The sequence below is a fragment of the Hirundo rustica genome, chromosome 17 (genome assembly GCF_015227805.2).
Source record: "Hirundo rustica isolate bHirRus1 chromosome 17, bHirRus1.pri.v3, whole genome shotgun sequence".
NCBI lineage: Eukaryota > Metazoa > Chordata > Aves > Passeriformes > Hirundinidae > Hirundo > Hirundo rustica.
Window position 1 is genome coordinate 4,236,802 of NC_053466.1, and position 21,848 is coordinate 4,258,649.

At 55.2% G+C, this 21,848-nt stretch overlaps 2 protein-coding genes across 2 annotated transcripts; one reads left to right on the plus strand and one right to left on the minus strand.

Moving 5' to 3' along the window:
- Window positions 1-1,580: 1,580 nt before the first annotated feature.
- On the minus strand, window positions 1,581-6,044 carry MMAB (metabolism of cobalamin associated B). The gene is made up of 9 exons (XM_040081299.1): window positions 5,956-6,044; window positions 5,809-5,855; window positions 5,633-5,726; window positions 5,473-5,530; window positions 4,860-4,932; window positions 4,593-4,690; window positions 4,230-4,294; window positions 3,561-3,620; window positions 1,581-3,415 (listed from the first exon to the last, which is right to left on the minus strand). Exons 1-9 carry the CDS (start codon window positions 6,042-6,044, stop codon window positions 3,328-3,330), a joined length of 672 nt encoding a protein of 223 aa, XP_039937233.1. The 3' UTR covers window positions 1,581-3,327.
- A 212-nt stretch (window positions 6,045-6,256) lies between these two features.
- MVK (mevalonate kinase) lies at window positions 6,257-17,585 on the plus strand. Its single transcript, XM_040081218.1, has 10 exons — window positions 6,257-6,362; window positions 6,468-6,615; window positions 7,464-7,611; window positions 8,585-8,740; window positions 10,549-10,652; window positions 11,477-11,522; window positions 12,347-12,437; window positions 12,839-12,955; window positions 15,673-15,826; window positions 16,128-17,585. The coding sequence occupies exons 1-10, from the start codon at window positions 6,285-6,287 to the stop codon at window positions 16,277-16,279; spliced, it is 1,194 nt and encodes a 397-aa protein (XP_039937152.1). The 5' UTR covers window positions 6,257-6,284; the 3' UTR covers window positions 16,280-17,585.
- Window positions 17,586-21,848: the final 4,263 nt, after the last annotated feature.

Consider the following 21,848-nt stretch of genomic DNA (forward strand, 5'->3'; position numbering starts at 1 on the left):
AGGGTCCCACACGGCCCCTTCCTCCACAGGCTCAACCCGCTCCTGTCAGGCACAGCGCCGACGGTTCCTGCCCTGGGCTGCTCCAGGGTGGGGAGGGTTTTTCCTTGCTCATTCCCAGGCTAAATGAGGATTTCGGGAGCTTGTGAGACCGCAGCACCTGCCCTGCTGGAGAACCTGTGGTCCTCTCTGCTTCTGCAGCTCCAGTGGAGCTGTGGGCTCCCCGCTGCCAGGGCTGTGCACCCCAAAACTCGCCGGGCTGGGGCTCCAGCACATCCTGTCGAGGTGGGGGCTCTCATCCCTCTCCTCCCTTCTGAGCCCTGGCCCGGGAAATGCTGCCTCGTGTAAATTCACATCTGACTCGGCACAATGGATGTTTGTGTCGTTGCCGGCGGAGCGGCAGCCGCTCGGCTGCTCCCACGTCGTGGTGGCAATCGAGGTGCTTGAGTTATAGCCCAACTTATTCCATTTTACAGCTCCTACAGCGTTAACAGATGTACGGGCGTCTGATCCAATCATGCAGCAAGAGATTTTGGGGCCAGTTCTTCTCGTTTTGACAGTGCAGGAGCTGGGAGCAGCCATACATTTTACAAACAAGAATAAACGACCCTTAGCAACATATGGCTGTGCTGGCAGCTCCGGAGTGATCCCAGATCAGGCACCCTGCGAGGCAGGAATGTTGCTGGGTGCTGGAGCCGGGCAGCCCGGACAAAGCATCTGCCTTCCCCCGTGATATTAATGAGGTGCAGGCACTGGAATCCCTATGCTGTACGGCTGGGAAGAGACAAAGAGCTTGGAAAAACAACTGCCAGCCCAGAGCAAGGGAGCTTTCTTTGGATTTAAAGGCTGGGGTTTGTTTTGGTCACTCTGCTGCTGCTGCCTGGCTGAGACCTTGTGGGGTCGGGAGCAGGGGCAGCTCAGCTGCTCTGTGCCTCTGCTCCAGCCTGGTGAGGAGGGTGCACCAGAGCCTGAGGAATCCCAGGATCCCAGGATCATCCAGGTTGGGAATGACCTCTGAGACATTGAGTCCAACCTGTGCCTGATTCCCACCTTGTCACCAGCCCAGAGCACTGAATGCCATGTCCAGGAATTCCCTGGACATCTCCAGGGATGGGAACTCCAAACCTCCCTGGGCAGCCCCTGCCAATGCCTGAGCACCCTTCCCATGAGGAAATTCCTCCTGATGTCCACCCTGACCCTCCCCTGGCACAGTTTGATGCAGTTTCCTCTCATCCTGTCCCCGTTCCCTGGGAGCAGAGCCCGACCCTGTCAGGGAGTTGAGCAGAGCCACAAGGTTTCCCCTGAGCCTCCTTTTCTCCAGGATGATCCCCCTCAGCTCGAGCCCATGGCTGTCCCGTGCCCTTGGGGACAACTCTCAGGCAGAATGTCCTGGCCCTGGCCCAGCCCTGCTGAGCTGCAGCCTTGTCTCAAGTCCCTCCTAAAGTCAAGCCCTGCTTAGCGACACACGAGGGTCACCCCAGCACCTCCCTCTGCCTCAGCCCTCCAGAAATAACTACTGTGGGTAAAGAGGGAGGGGGCAGCTGGGAGCACCCCAGTAAATTTAATCTCTCGATCATGTTAAGTGTAGTTAGCTTGATTTATTTCTCCTTGCAATCCAAACAATGCCAGCTTCGGTCCCAAAACAGTAGTGAGATTTCTTCCCCCCCAGCTGGGAAAAAAAAAAGGAAATACTATAAATCCCTCCCCAAGCTGATTTATGGAGCATTCATGAAGAATTTATATTGCAAGGGATTTTATTAAATTAAACTTGAAAAGCCTCTTGATTCCCGAGGTTCAGTCCCAGAGCCGGAGCTCTCGTAAAACTGGATGGAGCAGGCAGGAGGAATGGCTGAGGTGACACTGCAGCGGATGGGACCATCCAAACCCAGAGCATTTGTCACCAGGATGTGTTCCAGGCTGAGGCTTGGAAAATTACTCCATGAAAAATGTGCATTAACAAGAGCCATGAAATATCTGCCTCAAACCCAGGTGAGTGATGAGACGGGGGATCTGTTAGTGCTGGGAATTCCTCACTCATTCCTGGGCATTCCTCGCTGGCCAAAAAGGGACACAGAGCCAGAGATTCTTTGGAGAACAAGTTTAAGGTTGGTTCTACTCAAATAATTGGACAGGGGAAGGGGCAGGATGGGTTTAAAAGCTGCCCCACTAAAAGGAGGACAAGCCCTGGATGGGCATCACCACTTTGCAACACTCCCAGGGGGGAACATTACAACAACCAGGGTTCACATGGATTCTTCCCCAGTTGTAATTCCAAGCTGGAAGCAGCTTGGACATGAAAGCAAAGCTGGAATTGTCTGTGTGATGTGGGTGTGAGCTCGCTCCAGCCTCTCTGCCGAGGGCTCCATGCAGCAACATTCCAGGGTCAGCACGGACACCCTTGGGGTGCTGCCCCTCTCACCCAGCTCCAGCAGGGCCCTGCTCCTCATCCCAACCCCTTGTCCTGCACCCTCAGTGCCCTGGGTGCTCCCAAACCCTGGGCTCTGCTCCTCCAGCTGTTCCTGCAGCCAGAGGGGCTGCTGGTCCCAAGGGACAGCTCCATGTGGAGACAACCCCAGCACAGGGACCCTGGGATTTGGCCTTTCCTGCTTCACCCCCATCCCGTGAGCCCTGCTCCTGGCAGAGGATGCACTGCATTGTCAGCATAGAGACATTCCTCACATGCACAACCAGAGGCAGCCAGAGCCCAGGAATCCTCGGTGCATTCCTGTAAATCTGTACAGCCCAGCTCCAGCCAGAGCTGATGGATCGGAAGGGACTTGGAGCAGCAGAGCACGCAGGGCTCGGTGCTAAAACGTGACAGTTTGTGGCCCTTTGGTACAAGGAAATTCACATTTATTATTTCAGAGCTGCGGACGCAATTCCCAAACGCCTCCAGCTGCTGCTCCATACGAGCACTGTGCCTTCAAAGGAGGAGCTGATTGTTTTCCCTTCATCATCCCTCAGAGTCCTGTCACAGCCTTCCCACAGCACCTGCTGCTGCCCAGGGAAATGAAGGCATCTCCAAAATGTCCTGTGGAATTCTCCTGCCTCAGCTCCCACCTGGGAGAAGCAGTGACTCCAGAGCCATCCCCACATGGGATGTGTGTTCCAGGGAACACAACAGGTGTGTTTGGGTTCCTTCCAACTCAGGATATTCTGTGATTCTGTTCCTCTCAGGATTTATCAACAAGGTCCTGGTTATTTCACGTGGAAATCCTTGGCAGCTCCCATTTCCAGGCCAGGCTTGTTCTCTCTCCCTTCCTTGATGGACAAAAGCAGTCAACTGGATTTAGTTTTCCATGATTGAGGAAAAACCATTCCAGCTCCCAGCTATGGCTCAGGCTTTATGTAGATTTTCTCTTCCTTCCCTTCCTTCATTGCAGCATAACGTGCCAGGACAAAGAGGTAATCACTGAGCCTGGAAAGAAAGGGAAAAGCAGGAAAACCAGTGATCTTATTCCAGAAGAGAAGCTTGTTGAGAAGCAAAAACCTCCTGTTTTATCCCCAGAACTAAGGGAATGCTTCAGTAGGACAGGGCAATGGTTTGGGATTTTATTTTTTACCTGTTTAAATACTTGGCCACGTTTGGATCTGCTTCTCCTGCTTGGACTAAAGGGACCACGCTGGGAAAAGCAAAGGGAAATGCTGGTGTTTAATTTTCCAGCTCTGAGTGCACAAAGGCTGGAGCCTCTTCCCGCCCCAAACCTCCCCTGGGCTCCCCACTTTGACTCCTCCAGAAGTGAAGGATCTTCACTTCCCAGAGGGATCTGGGAGGGGTAAATGATGCCAGAAATGTTTGTGCCTGTCCCAGCAGCCCCCAGCTCTGCTCCTCCCAGGATACTCATCCATGGGAATCACTGAACAGGGAGAGACTATTTACAAGGGCCTGGAGTGACAGGACACAGGGAATGGCTTCCCACTGCCAGAGGGCAGGGTTAGATGGGACACTGGGGAGAATTTCTCCCCTGTGAGTGTGGTGAGGCCCTGGCACAGGCTGCCCCTGGATCCCTGGAAATGTCCAAGGCCAGGCTGGATGGGGCTGCAGAATCCCAGAAGGTTTGGGCTGGATGATCCAGCTAAGGAAGAACAGAGTCTGGCTTTGTGCCTCCTGCACTCCTGGAATTGGACTAAACAAACAAAAGCTTGGCTGGAATCACAAGCCCAGTCCTGGTTTGCTGCCCCTGGGGTGCCCCCCTCCCCTTTCCTCAGAGTGGTCCCAGCACAGCACTCACCACCTCTCAGCCCTGCGGCACACGGCTCGGGAGAAGTGGAGAGCAGCACTGCTCCTGCCTCCAGACTGGAACAGCAAGGAAACACCACTCGGTGTCTGCACCAGCAGGGACAGACCCCTCTCCCCTCCCCTCCCTGCCAGGGCTCAGCACCTCTCACACACACGGAACTGACCCCTGTGCCATGGCCAGGCAAGGGAGGGATGTCCCAGTGCAGCAGGGTGGGGAAATGTAACTCCCAGCTCCTTGTCTCTGCTTTTCTCTTGGCATTTGCCCATGGAAATAGTAGCTTCCTGAGCTGTTTTCCCATGGTAAGCAGTGGAGCAGGGCTACCCCAAGGAAGTGAGGGGCACAGGCAGCACCTACGGGCAGGATGAAGGCTCTGAGGGGAGGGAGCTGCTCGGAGTAACTGTCAATCCACTGCTCCAGCTCCAGGACGGGCTTCTCGCTGAAAGATGTTCGTTCTACAGAGGGAAGAGAAGAATCGGCTGAAAAAAAGCGATGCAGACAACAAGCTGAACTCTTAACTTTGCTTTCTTGGATCAGCAAGTCCTAAGACACCAAATATATCCCTCAGCATCCCCAGGCCAGGCTCTGCCCAAGACCTGGCATCCCAGGAAAGGCCACACTTACTCCGGTGAGCCTCCCTGGCCGAGGAGAGCGGCGTGGCCAGGTTGGAGCCCACATCCTGCAGCATGCACTGGACCTGGACGAAAATCACAACTGCTGTCACTCCCAGCCGTGGCTTTTTTGCACTCCTGTGCTCAGCAGAGCTGATCAGCCAAACCCACAGGAGGCCCAGGCAGGACCTGTGTCACTGCTGGGCCCTCGTGGTTGGTTTGTGCCCCAGTTTCCAGCCTGGAGTTCTGTTACAATAAAACTCGAGTTCATAATGTGGATCTGACTTAGCACAAAGCTAGAGATGAATCTGTTTGCCCACCACTAATTACTTGATCTACCAGCTTCCTTCTTGGTTAAAGAAATTCACCTCTTAGAGAGCAATCAAAGGAGTCTTGAAGATTTATATATTGAAATACTAAATGGATTGAATTCCTGTGTGTCCAGGGGAGCACAGTGCCATTGTGCCAATTCAATGTGCCATTAAATGCAATTTAATGTGCCATTAAATTAAGCCATTAACGCGGCTTAATTTAGGCACATTTTTCTTGTGGCTAAAATTAAGGAGTTCGTGTTTTAACAGGACGGTAAGGGACTGCACTGGATGAAGGTTATCATTAATACTCACTTTATGAAGTTGATCGACAAATGTGTGGCCCTTTTCACTGCTAAACTCACCAGCCAACCTTGGTTAGAGAAAACAAAACAAAACAGAGCTAGCTGGGAATGAAGAAATCATAACAAACATGATTTTCCATGTGACTTGGATCCTCCCAGCCCGTCCTTACCCGATGGCCGAGCTCAGCTCGTCCGTGGCTCCCAAGGCCTCGAAGATCGGGTCGCCCTTGGGCCGCCGCTCCCCGGTGAAAGTGCTGGAGAATCCTTTGGGAAAGGCGGGAGGAGCTCAGGGCCCGGGGCGCGGGGGGAGCTCTGCCCGCGGCCCCCGGGGCCCCCGGGGCTCTACCTGAGTCTCCCGTCCTCGTGTAGATCCTCGGGGCGGCGCGGTCGGGGCTGTGGAGGCACAAACCGTGAGGGGACACCGGGGGGACAGGGGACGCCGTGAGGGGAGGAACGACACCGTGACGAGGTCCCGGGCCCCCACCAAGCTCACCTGCCCGCCCCGCTCCGCCAGCGCCGCCCCGCCATCCCCAGCGGGCCCCGCATTCCCCATCCCGCCGCTGCCGCCGCCCGCCGCCACATCCCGGCCGGCCGCCGTCGCGCCGTGACCCCGCGCGGCCGCCGTCCGGCCCTCAGCCCACGCTGTCACCCCAGCGCCGCGCCACCCCGCAACGCCCCCTTCCCATTGGTCGCCAGAAAGTCCCGCCCTCGCGGAACGCCCGACTATTGGCTGAGCGCGGGGGAGGCCGGGCAAGGCGCGGTTCCGATTGGTGGGTGGGGCTGTCAGTCTGTCGGCGGGCACGGGCCGGGAGGGCAGCGGCGATGTGGGCGCGGGAGCTGGCGGTGTCGGCGCCGGGGAAGGTGATCCTGCACGGGGAGCACGCGGTGGTGCTGGGCAAGGTGAGGGCACGGTGAGGGCACGGTGAGGGCACGACGGGCAAAGTAAGGGGTGCCCAGCTCGCTGAGGGCTGTCCGGCCCCGCTGACCCCCGCTCTCCGCCCGCAGGTTGCCCTGGCCGTGGCGCTGGACCTGCGGACGTTCCTCCGCCTGCGGCCCGGCGCTGAGGGCCGGCTGAGCGTCGCCCTGCCCGGCGTCGGCGTCCGGAGGAGCTGGGACACCCCCGGCCTGCGGGCCCTGCGGGGGCGGATCACAGGCAAGGGCCGGGCGGTGGAGCCGCTGCCCCGGGGCAGTGAGGGGCTCTCGGTACCGTTCGCTGACCGTGCTGGGACCCCCCCTCAGGAGGTGACCTTGCAGGACCCCCGTGCGGTGACTCTGCAGGGACCCTCGTGGGGTGATTTGTCCCTCCTGCAGTGTTTCAGGGCCTCGCTGTCTCTGACTCCGCTCACTGAGCTGTCCCTGCATCTCTCGCAATCCCCGTGTGCCCCTTGTGACCCCGCTGATGCTGAGGTGTCCGTGCGTGGCCCTGTCCCCTCCTGCTCTGGGTTCCAGGGGCTTGTTCCCGTGCTGTTGTAGCTCGGGCCGTGCTGTGACACAGGCAGGAGCCAGCCTGGATTCACATCCCGGTGCGTTACTGGTACCGGGGCTAAACAGGAGCCTCTGAATGTGCTCAGAGCTGGGGGATCCTGAGGAAATCAGGGATACAGGGCCTGTTTTCCTGCCTGTCTGTCCCACACCAGCCCTCTCAGGAGTTTCTGCAGCACCTTGTGCTTGGCTGGAGCCCCAGGATATCCCGCTCCCAAAATCCACGTTCTTTAATGGAGAGTTTGTGACTTACCATGTTTTCCATAGCGATTATGGATGGACGCACTGGGAGGTGTAGGCAGGGAAACAGTTGAAGGGGTGAAACGTGGAATCACTGGGATTTTGCAATGGCTGCTGGAGATTTTGCTCTTATTTTATCAGGAATCCTCAGGTAGAACCTGAAATTGGCCCTAGCTGTTTCTGCCTACTGTAACAGAAGGTTTTGTTGTAAATACTGCTCTCAGTGGAACAATTCCTTGTTTTTTAAGTGTTTAAACTCTCCCTTGCTTGCTTCCATAGCTGACTTTGATGAGTCCAAGCCCCCCAGCGTAGAACAGCTGGATGCACTGAGGGAGTTTGCTGGAATTGCTGCTGGAGCCTCAGCTCCAGAAAGCCTTGCTACTCTTGCCTTCCTGTACATGTGCCTGGCTATTTCTGCTAAGTATGGGTAAGGCTCTGCTCCTGCCCCAAAATTTTGGTGGTGGGTGGGTGCCTCAGGCAGGTGAGCTGGGAGTCTCTGCTCTCATTTCGTTTTGAGGGCTGAAACCAGAGCAGTTCATGCCACAGTCACAACGCAGACACCCCTCCCTCCAGCAGGCAGCTCCTGTCATCCAGGCTTAGGCTGGAAGAAAAGAAATAAACTGTGAATTTGTTGTCTGAACCATGTCTGATCTCTTTATGGGCTGAATGTCCCTAAAACTCTGAGAACTTGAGGCTGTTCCAGTCCCCACCCTTGCCCAGCACTTGTCTCGGTGTGACTGGGTGGGTGCTCAGGGCAGTGTCAGAAACCAAAGCCGAGCCCAACTTCCATTTTCTCATCCAAGAAATCCAAGGGTAGAGAACTGGGATGTGCAGCTACGTCGTGTTTCCCTGCAGTCTCAGAGTGGCATTGACACTGTCACTCAGCAGCACTGAAAAGCTCCTGGGCTTGATTTTGGGGTGTGTAACACAACCCAGATGTGCTCAGTGGAGCAAAGGAACGTGGAAATGTCCGTGTTCTATCTTCCCCGCCAGCCCCTTGCTCCAGTGGGATGTCACTGTGCAGTTACAGATTTGGGATGTTTACACTTTACTTAGAAATATATTTAAAATCTCGTTTACAGCAATCTCTGAAGGGGCTCTTTGTGGTGCTGCTGAGATATTTAATTACCAAATGCCCCTGCTAGGAGCCTGACAAGCTGTACCAATCATGGATCCAGCTCAGGAGAGCTTTATTCCAGCACAATGGCTTGGCCAGGCTGCTCCATTCGGGAATGAGCCCTCCTGAAGCCCCTGTGTGTCAGATGCACGTGCTGATGTCGCCAGTTCTCAAGCAGCTTTCCCTGTGATCAGTCCTAATCGGCCTCCTCTGCCTTTTTAACGTTGTCTGGAGGTGGAATTCAGGCTGGTTGTGTCAGTCTCCCCGTGTGTCTGTGTTCCAGGGATGTTCCCAGCCTGGATATCCTGGTGTGGTCGGAGCTGCCCACGGGGGCAGGGCTGGGATCCAGTGCTGCCTATGCCGTGTGCCTGGCTGCAGCCCTGCTCATGGTGTGTGGAGCCATCTCCTGCCCGCTGCGGGAGGGAGAATCCACAGCCAGGTAAGGAATTCCAGCCTGGGATGCACAGCTCTGCTCCCTGTGCCCCAGCTTTCCTTTTACCTGCACGAATTCTGGCACTGCCACCTCTGCTGGTCTCTCTTGACTGTCAGCACAAGTGACACCCTGAGCCTAACTCCTGTCCCTGCCCAGTGTTCCCAGTTTTGTCCCAGACTTTGTAAAACTCACCCTGTTTCCCTTGTTAGGGTCAGATAAACATACCTAAAAAAGGGGAAAAGCTTTATTTTTTCCAGTCGAATAAAACACACTGAAATTTTTCAACCTCGGTTTCCTCTGTCTCTGAGCATCCTCCAGGTTTTGCTTTGAGTTCTCGAGGATCCTTTCTGGGTTTTTTTTTTTTTTTGCATTTCCCATGAAATCTTTTCTGCATGTGCTACATTTCCTCCTGATCTCCTGCCTGCCTTTCCCTTTTATCAGTACCTGGTGAAAGAGAGTTTCTTTCTTCTGTCCTTCTTCCCCGTTGGAAGCCTGGAGTGCTGTGCCCCTTTGAGAGGGTGCTCTGTTTGAAGCTGTTAAAAATCAAAGCTGGAAGGGCAGAACCTCCGTTGTGTGGGATTCTCTGTGGGGCTGGGAGTGAGACAGCAAGGAGGGTGGTTCTGTGTTCTGCTTCTGAACCAGAATTTGCAGCCTGACCCAGAACCAGGTTCTTGTTGGGAGCACTTTGTCCCCCGTGCTCGAGCAAATCTCCCAAGCTGGGAAATAAAAGGGCAGCTGCAAGTGGCCGCAGCGAGGATGTCTTCATTCCCTGCTCGCCCTCCCTGGCTTCAGCGTGGATCCAGCATAATTCCTGCCTTCCAGCTGGCGTGCAGAGAGCTGAGGGGTGTCAGACTTCAGAAGGGTTTTGCTTCCCGTGGCAAGAAAAGAACAGCGGGATAGAAAGGCTCCCGTGTCGGGAAGAATCGCAGCCTCTCAAAGAGGATTAGAAACAAGTGGTTTTACTCCTGTTCCTCAGCCTGCTGGTGTGAGCTGTTTGCTGAACGCTCCCACATTAAATCCTGGCAGGTGGAATGCAGGGTGTGTGGATGTGGATAAAGACATTCAGCCGAGGCCCAGGGAAGCAGGAGTGAAGGGGAACGGTTTCTGGATAGCAGGCGGCTCTTGGAATTCCTGCCTTGCCTTGCAAGACCCCGTGAGGCTTTTCCAAAATGTGCATTTGTGCCTCTGCTCCAGCATGGAATACCTGTTGAATGGACACTTGTGGTGTGCAGGGAGGGTCAGAGGTGTGTTTTTTCTGCTCAGACTGAGGGCAGGGTTAGCTGGGATACTGGGAATTCCTCCCTGCAATGGTGCTGAGGCTCTGGCACAGGCTGCCCAGGGAAGCTGTGACTGCCTCATCCCTGGAAGTGTCCAAGGCTAGGTTGGACAGGGCTTGGAGCAACCTGGGAGAGTGGAAGGTGTCCTTGCCCAGCCAGGGCCTCACAGGGAAGAATATTTTCCTAGTATCCAATCTAAAACTGTCAATTTCTGTCAGCTTAAAGCCATTCCCCCTTGTCCTGTCATTCCAGGCCCTTGTAAATAGTCTCTCTCCATCTTTCTTGCAGCCCCTTCAGGCACTGGAATTAGGTGGCCCCAAAGCTTCTCCTCTCCAGGATGAACAATCCCAACTCCCTCAGCCTTTCCAGTGTGTGTGGTAGCACACCCTGTTTGGTGAGGTGGGGATGAGCCTGGACTTCAGTTCCATTAAATCTGATCTTCACCAGGCCAGGGCTGGGATTTTCCCCCTGAACCTGATCCCTCCCTACCCACTGGTTTGGAGTGGTTTGTGTTGGAGTTATTTCCTCGCCTTCCAGGTGGACAGAAGAAGAGCTGGCACTGATTAACAGCTGGGCCTTCCGAGGGGAGCAGGTGATCCATGGCAATCCGTCGGGTGTGGATAATGCTGTTGGCACATGGGGTAGGTGTGTTTGCTGCTTCCCAGGCAGAAACTCCCAAATTCAGATCCCTGTGTTGGCCCTTGCACCGGGAATCCTTCCCCTGTGTCAGTTTGCCCCGTCTGTGAGCTGGGCCTGGAGCCAGCTGGAACGTTGGGAACTGGCTGCAGGAACACCAGAGCTCTGTGTCACCCCCAGGCAGGTGCCATGGGGCAGAGACCTCGCTGCAAATAACCGATATTTGAACATTCTGCAGTGAACAAAGAAACCTAATCCTGTCCCAGGGATAATGCAGGGGAAAATGCAGTTGGACAGCTGTCATTTAGTTTCAATTAGCAGAGACTTCCCAGTGTTTTGAAAGTGACCTTGGAGACTGTTAATAATCTTTCTAATGAGACCTAATGGCAGAGCCTCTGTGAGGGTAGGAGCCAAGTGAGACATTCCTTCTGGACAATGAAATTCCGTGCTGCGGGACGGCTGCTGACACCAGTTCAGCCCGTGGAATCCCGTGCGCTTGGCTCTGCCGCGGGGAATCGCTGCTGGATTCTGTTTTCTCAGGAGAGGTCTCGTGCTGGCCAAACTCTTTTGCCTTTTCAAAAATTATTTGATGTGATCCTGGAGGAGAGGAGAGCAAAGGGAAAGGCCTTGGGTTAAGCACGTCCAGCCAGAGCCTCTCATTAAGGCAGCAGGGTGAGGCAGGGCCGTGCTGCTGGAGAACATGGTTCATTTAGCTGGTGTTTCTTGCAATTACTGTCACAGGCTCTGGGTGAGGTTCTGAAGATGAAAGACCTTCTGTGTTATCTCTCAGCTCGCTCTCTACTGAGACAATACATGTGTTTTACTTTAGGTGGAGCCCTGAGATACCAAGCAGGAAAAATCACACCATTAAAGAGGTAATATTGGGGTTTAAAAATAACCCTCGCACACGGTGGGTGGAACGTGTCAGAGAGGCTCTGGGTGGGTGTTGGAGGGTGTGAGGATGATGGGAGGTGGCTCGAGTGTGGGAAGGGCTCTGCAGCCCCATTTGGGGTGTGGACAGCCCCATTTGTTGGGGTGGATGGGGACAATAAAACGTTTGGTCATTATCTGACATTAGACGAGCACAGCACAAAGGATCAATATTAATTTCATGGCATTATGGGCAGCAGGAATGGATCTGCTCCTGGCAGCAAATGACATTGTGGGGAGGGGGAACTTTGTGCTTTACCTGGTGGTGGGAAAAACCCATTGGCAGAGAGAAATCCGGGTCCTGTGTGTTCCCTCTGCCTCCTGCCAGAGAAGTATAATCTGACTCCATTAAAATCTTCCACAGTGCATGAAATTGCTCTATTAGCAGTTAATGGCCACTGCTGGCTACTCTTGTAGAGAGCATTTCAAAGGAAAAAAAATTTGCTTGAAAAACACGGATTTTAGTAAATACATTACAGTCCTATTTATAGCTCTAGTACACTTGTTCCTGGTATCCAGGAGGAACAAGCCTGAGCCCAGCCAGCGCTGAAAACACCTGCTGAAGTTTTGTAAAATGAATGGGGCTCCTTATCTTGTGTTCCTGCTCACAGAGGCCTTTTGAGGCAGAATAAGCTGTGGCCTTGGGGAGTGTGAAGGAAAGAGGCCAGGAGATGTTCCCTGCCCAGGGCAGGGGGTTGGGATGAGATGAGCTTTAAGGTCCCTTCCAGGCCAAAGTGCTCTGGGATTCTCTGTCTCCTGTTGCTTCCAGGGTGCCCACACTGAGGATCTTGCTGACCAACACAAAAGTCCCTCGGAGCACCAAGGTCCTGGTGGCTGGTGTAAAGGAGAAGATCCTGAAGGTGCAGGTGGTTGTGGGATGGGGATGTGGGGGATAACCTCTGGGAGAGAACCCTCACATGGGACTGCAGGTGCCACAGGGATCTTTTGGGACATCTCTCCTGTAGCCATTGTATTCCTCTCTCCCAGCTGGTTGGGAATGAGGTTTCAGCTCATCTACTCCCTTCCTCCAGTTTAACAGGAGTTAAAATCACCAATTTGCAATCATGGAAAGAGCAGTTCCTTCCTCTGGCCTGTTTCCTTCTCTTCCCCCCTTTTTTGCAGTCAGGGGCAGGTTACCATCACCCTGCTCTGGGAATGAGTAAGGAATTGCCCAGCTCAAAGAGGCTGGGACCAGTTTCCTCCCAGTGCTATTGGAAGAGCAGCAAGCAGGCACCTCACATCCCTCCTTCCCCCTTTCCAGTTCCCTGCCATAATGAACCCAGTGCTGGACTCCATCGATGCCATTTCTCAGGAGTGCCAAAGTGTTCTGGAAGCGATGCCTGCAAATCCATCACCGGAGCATTACCCTGTGCTGGAGGTAAGGGGCTTTGCTGGCCAGTATTTTTAGCCACTGCTACTGTTGAACATCAAAATGTCATTTAAAGAACATTAGGTCTGAAAAAAAAAAAAAAAAAAAAAAAAAGTGGTAGCAGGAAATGTTCATTTCCAAGCGAAACCGTGGTCTGGGTGTGCTGCTTTTAATGCCCTTCCTGGAGCCAGGGCACAGAAGCTGCTGCTGGTGCTTCTTCCCAGCTGTGTGCAGGGAGGGAGGGGACAAGCCTGGGGCTCTGGGGACCTGTGGCTCTGGAGGGTTTGTTTCTCTTACACTGCGTGCCACAGCTCTGGCAGTCGCTGCCTGTGAAGCAGCTGCTCTGTCACTGCCAGGGCTGGAGTGAGGAGAGCCCAGAGCCACTGGTTTGTGATGGACTGACTGGTTCCCAGCCAGCTCCTGGTGCTCCACGCTCATCCTGGCTCCGGAGAGCCACAGACAGAGCTGTGCCCAGAGCTGACCTGACATTGATGCACGAGGTGCACACAAAGATCTGTTTGTCTTGGCTTTGCTCAGAGAGCAGAGGCTGGGGAAGGGGGGAGGAACAGGCTTCCGAGTGGAAGAAGTGCTGAGAGTGCTGTAATATTGCTCCACAGCACCGCGGGGGAGGGATGTGTGGCCGTGTCCCAGCTGAGGCAAACCTGGCCTGGCCCTGGGAGCCAGCTTGGACACTCAGAAACCATTTGGTACCAGTTCTTGCTGACATCTGGATGCCTTCTCTAAGCTCTCAGGAGGAGCTCTGCTTGTCCTTGCTCTTGCTCTGGGTTGTTCCTGGGATTCATGGCGGAGTCCTTTGCACTGGGGGGATGGTGGGATTCTGGATCCCCCAGGGTGGGCTGAGCTGCCATCAGCTGAGGGAGGTCTGCAGTCTGTTCACAGCACAACTTCACACGACTCCCCACCTTAATTCCACTCCTCAGGCTGTCAGAAGTGTCGGGGGACGGGGAAGAGGGGGGATAATTTGAGTTGCGTTTTGAGATCCTCACACTTGGAAAATGCCAAAGCATCCTCGTGTCCCACACCCAGCAAACAGCACTGCAGTGAGCAGGTTCCTGTCTTGAATCTTGTTGTTTTCTCTTGTGCTTGGAGAGCCCACAGAGCTGATTAGATGCAGCACGTAGATTTATAAATACATCTTTTGGGCTGCTTCTGAATTGTGCAGCTCTGGCCAGCGCTGTATTTGCACCATGGAACTAGCCTAGTGTGTCATAAGCTGTCACCGGATTCCTGGCAGATTTTGGATCAGGAGATGACAGGTGTCTTGGATCATCACAGGCAGTGCTGTGCCCTCGCTCAGGCATATAAAGAGGCCTCTGGATGGATGTGTGTCCTGCCCAGCCTGGAATGGGTGGTGGCTAAGCTCTGCCTGCTGCCCACTCCTTCCTCTTCCCACAGTTCCTTAAACACAGGGCAGAAATGCTCCGGAGAGAGGGAGAGGGATTCTTTCTGCAGCGTCCCCTGCTGTGTGGTGTTGGCAGGATTCCCGGGTGGAGGTGAGGGAGGGGGATGTGGCTGACACCTGCCCTGCTGCTTCTGTGCACAGAGCTCACCGGGAGCTGCAGGCAGGGAACAGCTCAGTGCCTCTTGCTGGGGGAGGGAGCACAGGGCTGCTGTTAGGGAGCCTCTCTGGGACTGGGGCTGGTCCTGTCCTGGCTGGCTCCTGGCTGGTGACACCCTCTGGGAAGAGCCACCACGTGTTCTGGAGGTGATGGAGTCAGGCTGTCGGAGCAGTGAGATCAGCCTTCCTCCCACGGCCGGTGCTGATGGGCTGGGAGGGCCCTGCGGTGCTCAGGGAGCCGGTGTCTGCTCCTGGCCCTGCTCCAGACGTGCTCCTAGCACAGGCCAGGCCCTTCCCTCTGCTCCTGAATTCCTCACTCGTCCTGCTGGGAGGGGAGAAGCTGTAACTTCCACTTCTGCGTGGTGCTGTCCATCCCTTGGGCCGCTTGGACCCTGCTGCTGGGGCAGCTTTCTCCAGGGGCAGCGGGTCTGGCTGGCTGGGAAGCGTGGCAGGGATGGTCCCGCAGCTCTGCCAGGAGGGTGGGCTCACTCAGAGAGGCTGTGCTGCTCGCAGAGGGAAGGACCCTCTCAACCCCACTTGAGCTGGGTGCCAAATTCCCAGCGTGGTGCTGCAGAGAGGCTCCTTGGCTCCCAGCCCGTGCCCTGCCCGTCAGGAGGGAGAAGTGCTGCACGGATCAGACGAGGGAAGGTCCCTCTGTGTCACCTCTCCAGCGATGCCTCAGCCGTGTCAGGAGTCCCTGGATGTGGCTTTGCTGGATGGATTGCAGAGCAGGGCAGGGTGACAGGCAGGAATGAGAGCTGCTGGCTTGGTGCCCTTCCCACAGCCGGTCAGGGGCCTTGCACAGCTCCTGCTCAGCACTCAAGTGACAGGGCAGGGGAGAAACAGTCGGGAGGCATCCGAGAGCTCGGGAATAAATTCCTGCTGGCAGCTTGCAGTGATCAGGATTTCCTTGGAAGGTGCAGGAGCTGTTGTACCCCTGTCACTGTGCGAGCCGTGATGGGGGCCAGGGGCGCGTGAGCAGCCCAGGGCTCAGACTGTGACCTGACCTTGCTCCTCGTGCTGGTGGCTGAATTTCTGCACAAATTAGGTGGTTGTGAAGGGGTGGCTGGAGAGACAGGGCTGCCACTGCTGTAACGAGCCTCTGTCTCATTGTGTGCTCATCTCCTCTCTTTGTGGTTGCTTTCAGGAATTCTTTGACATAAACCAACACCACTTAAATGTGCTCGGAGTGGGCCACCCTTCCCTGGACAGGCTGTGCCAGGTGACAGCATCCCACTGCCTGCACAGCAAACTCACCGGGGCTGGTGGGGGAGGCTGTGGCATCACCCTGCTGCCACCAGGTCAGTACAGCCCCCTGGGCATCTTCCTCACAGTCCTGCGAGGGTCGGGTTTCGGGGCAGAGAAAACACCGCCAGCCCTGGTCTGGCTCTGGAGGGATGGGTGGGACGTGTCCCAGCACTGCCTGGCGCTGTGGGTTGCAGTGTGTGCTCCAGGGCCGATTCAGGGTGTTCATTTCTGTGTGTCAGCCCCTGAGGGCGCTGGCCCTGTGCCAGGGGCTGTGTTTGGAGGAGCCATGTCCCTTTCCCTCTCCCTGCAGTGGCCGAGCTGACTCGCTGGCTGCTCTTGCCTTGCTCTTGGCAGACACCTCCCCGCAGGCCGTGGAAGCAGCCAAGCAAGACTTGTGTGCCTGTGGATTTGAGTGCTGGGAGACCAAGATCGGGGCCCCCGGGGTGACCCTGCACTCCTGCTCCTCTCTGAGTGCCCAAGTGCTGCACGCGCTCGCCCGGAGCTGAGCTGCTGCCCCTGGCAGGACGGAGCTCTTGGCACCACGTCCTCGGAGCTTTGTGCGCCCGGATGCCTTGGAAACTTCTTTCCTCTCTCCTGTGTGGCCAAGGGCCTCCAGACGTGGGTATGGAGCCAGCTTGGGGCCTGCTGTCGCTGGTATCTGGGGCTGTGATGGGGACCTGGGAGCACCCGCCCAGGTGGTGTTTGACCAAGGCTCTCAAAATCCTGGTTTGAATTTCCTTCCTCAAACTGCTGTGCTGATCCCGAGGGGCACGAGGAGAGGGGCTTGGCTGGATTCCAGGGTGGATAATGACACTTCGCTGCTTCAGATGCATGTGGTGTCTCTTCCCCTATTCCTGGAGTCCTCTGGGGGCTGGCAAGGTGCATGTGCACGGTGCTTTGACATTTTTGGGTGAAGAGCATCTTTGGCAGCTCCGGGCTTGATGCTCGGGTCTCTTTTTCTTCTGGACTACATTCCCAGTGAAGAGGAAACCTTTCATACAGCTCTTCCCTGCTATTAATTAAGTGTTGGGCAATTAAAATGCAAGGTAAAGCACAATTCTAGTGAAATTACTGGTTTTCGCTCCTTTCCATAATCTCTGCCTGATAAGCAGAGTCCTGCAGTCAGGCTCTGGTTCTTATTCACATGTGCAAGGTCTGGCTCAAACAGCACCTGCAAGGAGGGCAGCTCCAGGCCAAGGGCAGGCTTAGAATTCCTCCTTGTAAAAGCTCTTCTCTCACACTTCAGTCTTGAGCCAGCCCTGCCTGGCGTTGGGTTTACTTTGGTGTAATTAAATAGGGGAAAGAAACCCAAACCACGTCCTCAAAAGCTCGACCATAAGTTGCAGTTGACAAACTCTAAAACCTAAATGCATTTAGACTTATTACACAAATGTAAATGCTTTTTTTTTTTTTTTTAACTCCTGAAATTTTAATGAGCTGTGCCACAGAAGGAGAGGGAAGTGGCTGAGGCCAGAATCTCTGGGAGTCATGAGCTGACTCTGAGGGACTGTGGTCTCTGCTGTACCTGCCAAAGAGGTTTTATCGTCGCTCTGTTTGTCTGGGGTGGGTTTTTTAAGTGGGTTTTTAAGTGTAGCTGTGTTCAAGAATCACTTCACTCAAAGCTGAGTAATGAATTGGCAGAGGTGGGGAACTTGCCTTCCCTTTCCAGCCCAGGGATAAAAAAAATCAAGTGTGAGAAGCTGAGATGTTCTAGCTCTAAACTCCCAGCATTGTGGTGACCAGCTTTAGTTCCCTGATCCCATGTAAAACTGTCTCTGGTTTTAATAAATCCGTGGTTTTTTTATGTGCAAAGTGTTCTTTGATAATTATGCTGGATACAAAAGGAAAAAAGCACCTTACACTGCTTCAGGAAAGCAGGTCTCAGATGCTGCCTTTCTACATGTCTAATTACAATTCCAATTTGCATCTGAGAGCGGCTTTACACTAATCACAAGTCAGAAAGGCTGATAAATAATTTACCATTTTCTAATACAGTGTAATCAATGTGAGGATCTGGGAGCGTGTTGACTTTAACCACTTACACGTGTCGACTTTGTGATGTTGGCACAAAGAGATGCCAGATCCAGCACGGGGAACTTCCCTTCAAAACAGCACGTCTGGGGCTGAGCCTTGTTGGCTCTGAGGGCTGGGGACTAGAACTGGGGGGAAATTCACAGAATCCCAGGATCATTCAGGTTGGGAATGCTTTCCAAGGTCATCAAGCCCAACATGTGACCGATCCCCACTTTCCCACCCAGCCCAGAGCGCTGAGTGTCACGTCCAGGACACCTCCAGGGATGGGGACTCCAAAGCTCCCTGGGCAGCCCCTGCCAAAGCCCTGACCGCCTTTTCCATGAGGAAATTCCTCCTGATGTCCAGCCTGACCCAGTCACCTCCGCAGGGTTCCTCTGGCCGTGCTCGTCCCGCTCTGCTCCGTGGCAGAGTGGACGTGGTGACATTCCCGGGCAGGGAGGGTGGTGGCAGTGTCGTGGCAGGAGGGTGACCCATCCCGGGGTCTGCGGGAGGGGTCCGGGGTGACACAGGCGCTGCTGGGATCTGCCTGCCCTGTGCCACGGGGACCAGATCTGCCCAAGTCAGCAGCTGGAGCCCGTCCCAGTCTGGAGCGAGCGCAGATTTCCCGTCCATCTGTGAGCGCGGGAGTGCCCATCCCGTCCTTTCCAAACTCCTCCTTCACCAGCTCCATCAAACGCTCTGCAGGGGCTTTGCTACAGCCAGCGGGATAACCCGGGGGGTGGCTGGGATGTTTCCGAGCCCACCTTCCACACAGGAATCGCCCCTTCGCTCACACCGTGTTCCAGCCTCCCGCTGTGGCTCCTGAGCCCTGGGACACACGGGAGCCATCCCTGCCCTGCTGGGACTGGTGCCCCTCGGGGACGCGGAGTGGGGCGGAATGAGGCACAGCCCTGTCTCTTCTTGCCTTTTGCTGCTTTGGAAGCAAAGCTGGAGCCTGTGGAGCGTGTTCTCCCCACGGATCAGCCCCTCCTCTCCCGGGCGCCCCGCGGGACGGATGTGCAGCAGGGCAGCGATTGCTGCTGAAGGATTAGCCTGGTAATTTGGCTAATTTTTCTTGAGCTTCATTTTTCACATTACGAGCTCTGCAGCAAGACTAACGAGCCTGGCTTTGGCTCTAATAGCCAGCACAGGGATGGGGAGGGGAAGCTAAGGGAGGGATTGAGGAGCTGTGGAGCGAGCGTCCGGTGAGTGACAACGAAAAGGAAAACACTTGCTATAAAAATACCTTTTAAAATCATCCTTATCCTTCGCAGCCAGTGCCCGGGACAGCATCGCTGCCGGGCTCTCTCCCCCCATCCCTGGGGAACGTCCCGGTGCCCCGGAGGGCTCCTGCCCTCCCCCGGCGCATCCTCCCCCGAGCCGGGACCCCAGCGCTCCCCGCCCGGCCCTGGCAGGCACAGATGGTATTATTGTTTGTTTGCACTCGGTGTCAGCGGTGCCTTCTTTCTGCTCCGCTGAGTAGATGCTGAGGAGGCAGTGACATTATTGGAGATCACGGAGGGAGCAGGAGCGGGGTCAGCGAGAGAGAGGAAATGTCAGCGCGCAGTCACGCAGGGCTGGGGGCTGCCCGCACCCCCGGGGCTCCCGCTGCTCCAGGGGTCCCTCCTGGGGACAGGAGGTGGCACTGGGACCCCCTTGCACGGCCTGCAGGGCCAGGGCCGTGTCCTTGGACACACCTGGAGGGTTTGGGGGTCCCCTGGGATGAGTAGCAACCCCCCCCCCCCCGAGCCATTTTAAGGGCGATTTGTTCATTTGGCACCTCCCTTGTCCCCTCTGCTTCCCATCCCCAGGGATTTCGGGGCTCCCCCATTCCCAGGGCTCGTGGGGAGCCCGTCCCCCTTGTCCCTCCCTGTCCCCCCCCCCGTCCCTCTCCCCTCCCAGCAGGCTGAAGGTTTTGAAAGTTAAGTATTACCGTCTGCTTTGTTGTTGCCTAACTACGACAGACAAATTGAGAACTAGTTGTCAAAATGTCAGTGCACAACAAATCAACATTCAAAATGAGTCTCAGCGCTATGTGGTGTATAATTAAAAAAAAATCCTTTTTAGAAATTTCAGCAAGCGTTGGCTCTGCTTTATATTTGTCTGTGTGATTAATAAAGGCAGCTAATTTTCAGACTTTAAAAACAGCTAGAAAATAGCTCCTAATTACATATTAGGTTCCAAGCGGCCCCCGCTGAGCGAGGCTGGTATTGGTGGGCCAGAGAATTTGGCAGGGGCTTAATTACATTCTGAGCATCATCTAATTTTAGTTAAATGTAATGTAATCAGCAGCAGATGTCTGAAATAAAATATGAATTATGAATATGATGAAATTTCATTCTTGAATAAAAAAGTAATTTGCTATTTAGTTCATTAAAGTCGCAGAGGTTTATTAGGGAGCAGGTACACGGTGTGGCTGGGTTCTATTAAAATGATATTTCAGAGGGAGAAGGAAATTGCATTAAGGGTGCTAAAATATTCTGCCAGGATGCTGTGCCGGGTGGGAATGAACGTTTACAAAAATAACGGAGCCCTGGGCCGGTGCCAGCCCCTGGCTCCGGAGCTTCCCTTTACGCAGGGTGACGTCCCACGTCCTGGGGGAGCTGGGATGGGCTCTGCACCCCCTCTGGGTGCCCTCCTCGCTGGTGGGCTCTGGTATTTCACAGAATCCCAGGATCATTCAGGTTGGGAATGCTTTCCAAGGTCACCGAGTGACCGAGCCCCACTTTCCCACCCAGCCCAGAGCGCTGAGTTTCACATCCAGGCCTTCCTTGGACACCTCCAGGGATGGGGACTCCAAACCCCCCTGGGCAGCCCCTGCCAAGGCCTGACCACCTTTTCCATGAGGAAGTTCCTCCTGATGTCCTCCTGACCCTCCCCGGGCACAGCTTGAGTCCGTGGGGACAAGGCACCCGGGCACACACTGAGCTGGGATCCGCGTGCCTTATTCCAGCTTGGCCAGGAAAACGAAGCCTCAGTTCTCGTGTCAGTGGATCCTCCTGGGACACCATCCCCTGGACAGTCTCCCTGCAGCATCCTCTGCTCTGAAGTTGAAATTGCTTTTCTCTATCCCTCCGTGGCCCGGGCTGACAGATAAGCATCTCCCAGCGTGTTCGTTATTTCCTTGTACTACAGATCCTGTCATTTTAATCCCTCCTGGATGCCGGGCACCAGCTTGGAGCCCTGCCCACTTCCAGGGTGCTCTCCAAGAAAACCCCGGGGCCGATCCATCCTGCGTGGCAGGAAATCCCAGGGCACAGCTCCGGTGATGCTCTGGCACGATCCCGGCGCCGTGGCACAGCCGGGCTGCCACACTCGCCGGCGTGCGTTCACCATCCTCCCTCTTCTATTCATCAAGGGCATGACAGCTAAAATTCATTTGAAGATGAAGAAAGTGCCGGCTAATCCTTTCTGGGAGACAGTGATAGACTGGCGGCTCGGGAAGAATTGCACAGCAGTAATGAAATTAGGCTAAAACTGCTGGTGGATAGCAGATAATTGCCCTTGTCTGTCACGAGGAATAACATCTCCCAAATCCAACACAATGATTGTTAAAGTTGCGGGAATTTATTTTATTTATTTTGCGGGCTCGGGGTTGGCTTTCCCAAGGTCTTTCCCAGGAAAATGAAGGAGCGGGAGCTGCGCGCTCTCCTCCCGCCTTCCCCAGGTGCTTCCACCGCAGCTCTTCCGTTAGCCCTGACGAAGCAGCATCACCACGATGACGAGGACACCCCACTGGGGCCACTCCCGGGGAGCAGGAGCTGAACAAACTGCTTGGAGCAGCTGCTGGAAGTGCCAGTCCGTCCCCAGCTGTCCTGATGACGTTCCGCTGCTTTCCAGGAGGAATCCATCCGCCGACACCGGGCGCCTGCCTGGTGCTGGGGTGGGTCCCGGTGCCACGGTGGCCGCACACGTCCCGGTCCCGTGTCTGGAGTGACCAGCAGCCGTTTGTTCTGTAATTGATGGGGCGGTGGCGGCCCAGCGCGGGTGAGTGACTGCGCCGGCCGGCGACGGCGATGTTTTATCCGCCGGGGCTGGCACGGGTAATTTACTGTGCTCGGC

What these genes read in the sequence shown, in the direction of transcription:
- MVK (XM_040081218.1), top strand. Translation starts at nt 6,285, where the DNA reads ATGTGGGCGCGGGAGCTGGCGGTGTCGGCGCCGGGGAAGGTGATCCTG. An exon ending in CCTGCGGGGGCGGATCACAG is followed by an intron (nt 6,616 to 7,463) that starts GCAAGGGCCGGG and finishes TTGCTTCCATAG; the next exon opens with CTGACTTTGATGAGTCCAAG. An exon ending in GAGGGAGAATCCACAGCCAG is followed by an intron (nt 8,741 to 10,548) that starts GTAAGGAATTCC and finishes CTCGCCTTCCAG; the next exon opens with GTGGACAGAAGAAGAGCTGG.
- MMAB (XM_040081299.1), bottom strand. Translation starts at nt 6,044, where the DNA reads ATGTGGCGGCGGGCGGCGGCAGCGGCGGGATGGGGAATGCGGGGCCCG. An exon ending in TGGCGGAGCGGGGCGGGCAG is followed by an intron (nt 5,856 to 5,955) that starts GTGAGCTTGGTG and finishes GTGCCTCCACAG; the next exon opens with CCCCGACCGCGCCGCCCCGA. An exon ending in TTGTCGATCAACTTCATAAA is followed by an intron (nt 4,933 to 5,472) that starts GTGAGTATTAAT and finishes ATTTTCGTCCAG; the next exon opens with GTCCAGTGCATGCTGCAGGA.